This window comes from Octodon degus, unplaced genomic scaffold, assembly GCF_000260255.1.
Source record: "Octodon degus isolate 3935 unplaced genomic scaffold, OctDeg1.0 scaffold00010, whole genome shotgun sequence".
Lineage (NCBI taxonomy): Eukaryota > Metazoa > Chordata > Mammalia > Rodentia > Octodontidae > Octodon > Octodon degus.
In genome coordinates, this window is record NW_004524586.1 from 22,111,035 (window position 1) to 22,121,092 (window position 10,058).

The 10,058-nt window shown below is 45.7% G+C and overlaps 1 protein-coding gene and 1 pseudogene across 1 annotated transcript in view; both read left to right on the plus strand.

The window, feature by feature from the left end:
• Positions 1-3,670: 3,670 nt before the first annotated feature.
• Nsmce4a (NSE4 homolog A, SMC5-SMC6 complex component) overlaps positions 3,671-10,058 on the plus strand; it is a 16,344-nt gene continuing 9,956 nt past the window's right edge. The window contains exons 1-3 of the mRNA XM_004625748.2: positions 3,671-3,977; positions 4,527-4,604; positions 8,433-8,563. Of these exons, the coding sequence (XP_004625805.1) occupies positions 3,713-3,977; positions 4,527-4,604; positions 8,433-8,563 (474 nt within the window). The 5' untranslated portion in view covers positions 3,671-3,712. The remainder of the gene's footprint in view (positions 3,978-4,526; positions 4,605-8,432; positions 8,564-10,058) is intronic.
• LOC105741300 lies at positions 4,821-5,111 on the plus strand (annotated as a pseudogene).

Consider the following 10,058-nt stretch of genomic DNA (forward strand, 5'->3'; position numbering starts at 1 on the left):
TGTGCATGACTGGAGCAAAGTGTACTAACTATCAGGACATTATTATTGAAACCCCAGATGTTTCTCTTTGGTTTTGCACCATTTTTAAACCAAACCATGCCAGGCATGGTGGTGCACACCTGAAATCCTAGCATTTGGGAGGCTGAGGCAGGAGGATCACTGTGAGTTCAAGACCAGCCTGGGCAACAAAGTGAGATCAAGGCCAATCTGAACTGGATACCGACACCCTGTCTCCAAAAGATCAATCAATCAATCAATCAATCAATAATAAACTCAACCATGTTCATCTCAACCAACCAAACAGATAGAATGGAAGTGTGAACAAACCATCACACTAAATTATTCCAGCTGTCCCAATGAGAGGAACCAGCCACTGACAGTTACAGCTGTCCCAATGAGTGGTTCACTGATGGCAGAAGTTTCATAAAGGATGGTGTGAGGAGGGCAGGTTATGTCATAATGAACTCTACCCAGGTCACTGAAGCAAAAAGATTTTCCCCAGGGACTTCTGCCCAAAAGATAGTACTTGTTGCCCTCTCCCAAGCTCTCCAACTTGCCCTGGAAAGGAGGACATATGTGCCTTTTTTGTGCTACACCAACTTGCAGCCATCTGGAATGAAAGGACTTTTGAGTAGTTGCTGATCTCCAATAAAACACGGACCAGAAATCCTCCACCTTCTCATAGCAGTAAATCTCCCAAGTGAAGTAGCAGTTGTCTATTGTTAGGGACATCAAGCCTGCCGGGACCCTGTCTCCCAGGATAACCTTAAAGCAGATCCCACCATCAAACAGGCCACTGTCTAATATAATTCTAGCCCATCACTAGGTCTACCCATGATCTTGACTTAAGAGCTAGCATATTCCACAAGAGCTTCAGATGATCCACAATGAGAGAGAAGTTCAAAAGGGTCAGTCGTGGTGAGGGAAGCTGATTGTTCTTGTCACAGTGAGTGCAGGGGAAAGTCATGAAGTTCCTACAGGATGCTTTCCACCTAGGGTGAGATGTTGTCACCACTATAACCATATGATATAACTCAGGTCTGTAAGATGAATCCTATCTGTGCCCTCCATAAACCATGGACATGTCCTCCCCCATTGCTTGAGCTGGTACAAAGTTGTGGGTCCTTCCCTAGAGAAGACTGGAAAATAGACTTTACCTATATGCCTAAGTATAAGGAACACGCACAGCTGGTGGTGTGAATTAATATCATTACTGTGTGGATATCATTACAGGTCAGGCTTTAGAGGTGGGAAAATTCTTCCTTAAAGTGATCCCTAGGTTTGGACTGCCCAGGTCTATCCAGAGTGATAATGGCCCCTTCTCCTATATTCTAAATTATGCAGGGAGTTGCCAAAGCATGGAATTAAGCACCATCTTCACACTGTGAGGAAAGCCCAGTCATCAGGAAAAGTCAAGAGAGCCAATCAAACTCTGAAGCAAATAGTGGCCAGGCTGTGCCAACCAACCCACCACGAGTGGCTAGCTCTCCCTCCAATTGCATTAGTAGGCTTTGCCCATTCACTTTCCAAATCCCAACTTTATCTCAGGATTTTGAAACACTTTTTGGGAGACCCTTTTTGATATCTGACTCACTTGCTGACACTAAAGCTTCCCAGCTCCTTCAACATGTGATCCTACTGGGATCTTTTTAGTACACCTTTCAGAAATATGGAAATAAAGCTCTTCCAACCACATTATTGTCAGCCCAATGCTGCTCTAGGGACCAGGCCCTGATCAATACTTGGCAGGAAGGTAGACCTCAGGATCAACTTACACACAAATGGGAAAGCCCTTCTGCAGCCCTCCTAGCCACTCCTCCTGCTGTTAAGGTACAGAGAATAGATGATTGGAGTCACCTCACCAGGGTAAAATCCAAGCTGCCTGAGACACCAGAAAATGAAAAAGACGGGCTGTAAACTTTGTATACCTGTGAACAAGTGGATACTCTTAAGGTTTTTTTCAAAAAAACCCACCCAACTACCAGGTTTGGTGGTGCATGCCTGTAATCCCAGCAGTTGGGAGGATGAGACAGGAGGATCACTGTAAATTTGAGGCCAGCCTGTGCTACAAAATGAGTTCAAACCAGCCTGAACTGCATAGTGAAACCCTGTCTCAACACAAAAGAAAGAAAGCTGAACCAAGAAGATACAAAAATTCTGAATAAGCCAACATCAGTCAATGAAATTGAAGTAATTTAATAAAACCACCAACTAAGAGAAACCCAGGTCCCCACAGATTCATTGTCAAATTGTACACGAATTTTAGAGAAGAGCTAATGCCAATACTCCTCAAACTCTTCAATGAAATCTAGGGCCGGCCAGATAGCTCAGCAGATTAAAGTACCTGCTTAGGCAAATACAGAGGCTGGGGTTTGATCCCCAGCCTGCTGTGCCGGCCCTCTTGGGAGGCTATAAACTGGAGAATCACTATGAGTCCGATCTACATAGTGAGACCCTGTTGACCCTGTACTAAATACATTTAAAAAAAATGAAGAAGAAGAAGAAGAAGAAGAAGAAGAAGAAGAAGAAGAAGAAGAAGAAGAAGAAAATCTAAAAGGAAGTAGTATTCTTAAAGTCAGTCCTGCAAGCAAGCATTACCTCGACTCCAAAACCAGGAAAGGACCCAAACAAAAAAGATGATTATGGGCCAGGGAGATGGCTCAGTAGAATAAGTGCTTCCCTGGCAAGCGCAAGGACCTGAGTTCAATCCCCGGCTCCTGGAAAAAAAAAAAAAAAAAGAAAGAAAGAAAGAAAAGATTATAGGCCAATCTCATGAACACTGATGTAAAAATCCTCAATAAGCAATGCAGCAAATCATCAAAAAGATCACACATCATTCTCAAGTAGAATTCATTCTAGGAATGCAGGGATGGTTCAACATTTGAAAATTAGTAAATATGAACCACATAAACGTAAACAGATGCAAGGACAAAAATCGCTTGATCATCTCAATAGACTGAGAAAAACCATTTGACAGCATTAATACATCTTCGAAACTGTACTGATTGCAATGCTTTCTCGGGCCCTGTAAGTAGGTAATTTTGAATCTTTTAGCCTGAGAATGATTATGAGCGTATTGTTAAGTTGCAGATATTTAGAAGGATGGTTAACAGTTTACTGTGAAAAATTTAAAGACCTCTGTGGTTTGTTTTGTGCTCATAGAGTGGAATTAACAACTGTACGTGAACCCCATTTGTTCCCTCACCCCCTAATATGGCTGAAGGAAACTAAGGTCACTGAAGATGAGCCAGCAGCAGATCCCTTTTCTTGTCGGAGTCAAGGACGCATCTTACTGCACTGGGGGAACTCGCTCAGTCAGCGTGCGCTAAGTAGCCACGCGGTTGCTGGGTTGTGTCCGCGTCTTGCAGGGGCCTAAGGGACCCCGGAGAGACGCAGCTCTAATGCAAAGAAGCCCAGATTCGCATGACTCTGCAGGGTGAAGCGCTGCTCCGGGAGTTCTTTCACTACTGTGAGAAGAGCAGGCGGGCCTGAGGCTCTCCGAGCCTTGCACCCTGAGCTCTCCAAGCCCCGGCGCGGCCTCCGCCTCCGGGCTCGGCCCGCGCCAATGCCGACCTCCCGCCACAGGCGTCGCTGTGCGCTGGCGCGCGGCCGGGCGCTGTGTTCCGCAGGGAATCTGCGCTCGCGCCCAGCCGGGGTTTCAGTTTCTGGCGCGAACTTCCGCCGTTCTGAAGTTGCCCGGCGAATTGGCGCGATGTCGGGGGACAGTGGCGCCCGCGGGCCCGAGGGCCGGGGTCGGGGCCGCGACCCTCACCGGGATCGCACGCGCTCGCGCTCCCGCTCGCGCTCCCCGCTGTCCGGCCGCGGCGCCGCGCCGGCGGGCCCCAGCTTCGAGGAGGGGGAGCCGTCGGACTCCGGGGACGAGATGGTGGACCCGGCCTGTCTGGAAGCCGAGACCGACTACGGCCTGTGCCGCCAGATTCGCCACCAGTACCGGGAGCTCATCAACTCGGTCCAGCGTAAGGCGGCGCCGCGGGCGGGCGGGAGGGCCGCGGGCTGGGGGCTGCAGGCCGGGCCCAGTCGCCCCCTCGCCCAGCTCGGCCGCTGCGTAGGGGACCGGCTGCTTTTTATTGCATTCAGTTCTTCTCTGCCTGGGCTCGCGGGCCGGGCAGCGTCAGCATGCCCCGAAGGCTGTCAGAAATGCACCCCACCCAGACCCACCGAATCTGAAACTGCGAGATGGGGGCTCTGTTGCGTGGCTCTCTACATGGACCCGTCGTTCCCAAAGCTTGAACACTGCCGACTTAACGGAGCCCTCCTCTGAGGCTGCAGAGGGATCGAGCCCTTGTCTTGAGGTTAAAAAGAGCTAGGGCGTCCATTTGAATTTCATGCTGTTTGAGGTGTACAATTGCCTTTCTCTTTCCGTGCCATTTTAGTCTAAAAGGTGAAGCTGTTTGAAGTCATTACCCAGGGAGCAGAGGTGGGGCTTGGCTTTTACTACTATAGGTGATAACTTTTTCAAGTTACTGAATGATGAGCACATTTTCTAATGGCTTTTCTTAAAATAGAAAACCGGGAGGATATACTTAACGCCAGCGACAAATTAACGGAGGTTCTTGAAGAGGCCAACAATCTGTTTAATGGAGGTAATTGATTATTTTATGTTACTGTGTTTGATTATTTAGTTTGATGTTAGAGCCAAATTACTGATACCACCCAATTCTCAGATTTATTATAGTGCTTTACCAGCTTTGGAACCCTTATGGTAGCAACCATACTTTTACTATTAATTTAACCATGTGCTGAACATATATTAAGGACTGCGGGAGGGTAGCGGGAAGAACTGTTAGTAGTGCTAAAGCTGCCGGTTAAGCCTGATCAAGGTGACAACATCCCCAAAGCACCCAGACTTTGTCACAGAGCCCACGGGAAAAAAGCCAGTGGGGAGCCTGGCTGGGATTAGTGAAGTCCTGGGCAAGAAGTTGGAGGAAAGAGGCTTTGATAAGGCCTATGTGGTCCTTGGCCAGTTTCTGGTGCTAAAGAATGGTGAAGACCTCTTCTGGGAATGGCTAAAGGACACGGGTGGTGCAAACGCCACGCAGTCCCAGGACTGCTTCGGGGGCCTCCGGGAGCGGTGTGATGCCTCCTTGTGATGCTGTCTGGGGAGCCCTTGATCCCCAGCCCCAGAGTCCGAGTCTCTAGAGTTCACAGCTGAGTGGGGCACCTCGCTGTCTTCTACAGTGGAAAAGGTTGCTGTTGTGGTGCTCATCTCTGATGTATGCAAGGTCTTTTGGGGGTTCTCTCCCCCACACCATTTCAACATTTTTGGGAATGTCACTCTTGCACGCATCTCCCTTTCTCATCCTTCCCTTGCCAGTTCCTTGGTGATAGTTACAGCTTTCTTGAGTGGAGTCCCAGTCCTTTTCCCTCACTTCCACCTCGTCTCTGGTCTGTATGATGCCATTTGGCTCTTTTTTGACAAAACAGTCACTGTTTTTAAATTAATAAAGTCAGCGGCTTTCTTAAAAAAAGAAAAGGACTGCATGAAATTATGGGGTGAGTCTCACAATTTGTATTAACCTCTTGCCTGTTGCCTGTTCGTATTTGAGAGATGTACAAGTGTAACTTAGTTGAATAGATGAATGAAAGAGCTGAGGCAGCTTCTGGCATGCTAGTCTCTTTCACCCTCCTTCTGCTGTTGGACAGCCTCTCACCCTAGTGGAAGTGGCTGTGTCCACAAGTGTGCCAGCCAGGCTCAAAGGGGAGGCAGGGCATGAGCTTGGAGCACTGAACTCTGCTCCATTGCAGCTTTAAAAAATAATCTTAGTTTCTCAGCAGATTAAAGTGCCTGCAAGGAAGCTCCAGGGCCAGGGGTTTGATCCCTGGGCCTGCCATACTGGTCCCGCCCCCTTGCGCACTGAGACAGCAATTGAGACTGGGTGTGGTGGTGTGTGCCTGTAATCCTAGCTCTTGGGAGGCTATAAACTGGCAGATCACTATGAGTCTGATCTAGTAGTAAGACCCTCAACTCTCTATAGACTCTTCCTTAAAATACAAAATAATAATAATCTTAGTTTGGATTAAAACACAATTGCAGAGGTTGTGGTCTGTGTCCAGTGACAGAGGCCAGGTTGGGAGACTCCCGGGTGTGGGTGCTGGGTCCAAGAGCTCTCGGCCAACCGCCCTTCCAGGCCTTTCTTTCAGGTCTGTGGGCACAGGAGGGAAGAATACAGACAAGTATTTTGATTGCCAAGTCACAGTGTTGGGCATGTCCTGTAATTCCTAGTCCTCCAGAACCCGAATATTTCTATTAATAAATAAATATAAATTTATATTTATTAATAAATAGAAATAGTTTATTGATTAATATTTCTATTTAATATAAATAAATAAAATTCTATTATTTTTATTCTAGTCATTTTCTAATGTGGTTAGAGGCTTCAGTGGTGTCCATGTTTAACTCTCTCTCAGCTACAGTCTCCTCAGTTTGTGCCTTTCTTGTGCTGACCATGGCCTCCTTCTCCTTCTCTCACGTCTACCACATGTGCTAAAGCTCATCAGAATCTGCAGGAACCAGCTCTCCCCCTTTCATCTGGACAGATCTTTCCCTAAGCTGCAGTTCCTTCCCTCCCTAGCCTGAACCCACAGTCTCCTGTCCTTTTCCTCATTCATTTGCTTCCTTGGTATTTATTGTACATCTCATCAGATCTTTCTGCACATGCCATTTGCACCCTCAGTTATTTCCAGTGGTTAAGACAGGAATTTAAGGCATAATTGTTCACTCAGTTGGGCTCTAGAAGTGGCTCGGCAAATACAATTCTATGTGCTTGGCATTCATGGATGTGATGTCTCTGATTTAAATCTTTAAAAAAAAATTGTTTCTAATACTTTTATTGAGAAACAAATAACAATGAGACAGTTTCAAAAGCAATTAGTAGGACAGTTTCAATAATTAATACATTGCATATTGTTGTCTTCTTAGTGGTTATTCATAGTACAAGATACAGACATGATATCCTGTCCACAAACACTATTAGTACAAATCTTTCTATTCACTGAATTAAGAGGAAGTAGCTGTATATCTATCCTATTTTGAATATACAGATACAAAATGGTCCTTCACTTGTATCCCCTTTTTTTGTTTAGTTTGTCAGAGATGGGTATTCCATTGTCATTTAAATATTGTATGTGAATTCAGCAAAATATTCCAATATAGTCCAGTAGTCCATAATAGTAGTGGGTTATCTGTAGGACTAGCAGTGTCAGAAGTTGTTGACTTGAGACCCAGCCCAGGCCCGGTGTGTGAGTGAGCACTTCCACCGCGCTCTCAGGACTCTTCTACCCCTCCAGACCCAGACCAGGCTTGGCATGTGAGTGAGATTTAAATCTTTTGAGGTTGCGAGTCATTCATGACATGGAACGTTACTCGTCTTGCAGTGTGCTGTGAGGCTGCTGGGCAGGGGAGACAGAGAACAGAACCCAAGAATGAGTCTACCCAGTAACCACCACCTGGTCTGCTTTGTTCCCTTATTCTGTGTCATTTTGGCAGGGACTCTCCCCAGATGCTTAAAACTACCTTTGAAAGCATGATGAGGGCCAGTGAGATAGCTCAGCGGACTAAGCGCCTGCTTAGGCAAGCACAGGGGCCGGGGCTTGACCCCCAACATCACGTACTGCACTGGCTCTGCCCCTGGGCATGCTGAACGGGCCACTGAGTACCATGTGGTGGCACATGCCTATAATCCCAGTGCTGGGGAGGCTGAAAACAGGAGGATCACTACCCGTCCAAACTGTGCAGGAAGACCCTGTACCAAATGCAAAAAAAACCAAAACCCATGATGGATGACAACAAAAGCCAGAGTCAACACACTCTCTAACCAGGTATCTGCTGCTTGTGTTACGATTGTTCAGTACATGAGTGCTTCAGATGCAGTGGCCTTGAGGTATGAGCCAGTTCCCGGCAGCTGTGTTTGAGCCTGGCCGAGTTCATCTCTTCTTGGCTTCCTTTCGAATCCTCCTCTGCAGGTGTTTTCACCTCATGTCTGTTAAGCCCTGGCCTCTCAGCCCTGCTGTTTCCTCCTTTCTCCATACTTAAACTGTTTCCTCCTACACATCGTGAAAATTCCACATGACTTGTGTCAGCACAGGCGGGATCAGTGGTTAGAGTGTGCTGAGTTGTAGGGGAAAATGAATGTTAGACAAGATATAGGATTTTGTTAAGGTTATGAAGAAACTGTGGTTCAGTTACAGGTAGTATGAAAGCTAGAAAGCAAGCAAGCTGGCTTTTAGGAGCACTGGTCAGCTTTGATTGAGATTTTGGTGAAGTGTGTAGGTAGCCAGTTTTAGAAGATAACCATCTTCCTTTTCCATCTTACTGAGGGGGGATGGGGGACATTGGGAAATCCTAGTAGTTGGAAATATCTGTGGATAATGTGTATTTTGTAATGGGTATATTTTCCTTCTTTTCTTGATAGTGTCCCGAGCAAGAGAAGCAGTCCTAGATGCCCAGTTTCTTGTTCTGGCTTCTGATTTGGGCAAAGAAAAAGCAAAGAAGTTACGCTCTGATTTGAACTCATTTGATATGTTAAGATACGTTGAAACTCTAGTAAGTTCAAAGTTATAAAATTAAAAAAATATATTTTTTGTTGTAGTGTATGCTTGTCTGCTTGTATCAATATGCAAATACTTTCATTCATTGTACCCCACCCCTTTTTTTCCTCTTTCTAAAAATCTCCAGTTTCTCTAAAGAGATGTTAATCAAGCTAAATAGAAGAATGTAGGGCAATGCAGTAGAATGTAGGGTGGGTGTTTAGGCCAGTTGGAAAATCTTAGCGTTCTAAGACTCTGGGTGCAGTGGTTATTTGTTGGGGGGCCACTTCCCCAGTCACTTCATTAGTGCCCTACATCATCCTCGGTGGCCTGAAGCCTTTGATGTGGACTGGGCTAAAGCCCACAATGCAGGAGGCAGAGTTCAGCTGCAGATGAGCTAAGCCTGGTGAGGCATAGTGGTCTGTTTTCAAGAATATTTAGAAAGAACCATGGGAGTACGACTGCGTTTTGCTTTTTTGGATTTTATTTTAATGATTGATTGCTTCATAAGTTGTTTTTTTTTTTCCTTTGGAACCAGGGATTGAACTCAGGCCCTTGTGCTTGCCTTGCCAAGGAAGCACTTATTCCACTGAGCCATCTCCCTGGCCCCTTCATAAAAAGTTTGAATAGTTGTTACCTAGTAGAATAGTTTTGGCTTACTGAAAAAAAACACATAGAGGTTGATCTTATCTTCATTCCCTCATTTTGTTTATTCTACTCTGGGCCAGCCCCTGTCCTAACACAGAGAGATGGACATTGGTATGAACATTCAGTTTCTAACTGGAGTTAATATTAAATGGTTACTAAAATGATTGAGTGATTATATAAAAAGGCATAAGCTAGTGTCGGCGAGATAACTTAGCAGACTAAGCACCTGCTTAGGCAAGCGCAGGGACTGGGGTTCCATCCCTGGAGCAGACTAAGCGCTGGTCCCACCCATAGATGCTCTGAGCTGTTGACCAAGACCAGGCCTGGTGGCACATGCCTGTAATCCTAGAATTAGGGAGGCTGAAAACAGAAGGATCACTACAAGTCCAAGCTATGTAGTGAGACCCTGTACAAAAAATAAAGTCATAAGTTAGACAATTATTTTTGCTTTGTTTTTTAAAACCTTAAAATTTTCTGTTTTAAAAATAAAAAAAGTTAATAGTTTTCTAGACTGGGGAAGACCTTCCCAAGAACAACAAACAGACATTATATGGAAAAGATTGACAATTTGACCAGCCAGAAATCAAAATACCCTCCTACAAGAATGGCATGTGAAAACCGAGCCACAAGTGTGTAAAGGGGAGTTGACTGTACTGTTCTGGTCAGACCCTTGTAGCTTTTCTTTTTTCAAAGTTTTGTTGCTTTTAAGTAAGGCTAAGCTTCTTAAACTCGTCATGACTATTATTTATTTATTTATTTATTGGCGGATCCAGGAATTGAACTCAGACCCTTGTGCTTGCCAGGGAAGCGCTTATTCCACTGAGCCATCTCCTCAGTCCCATGACTATATAGTGCTTTAAAAA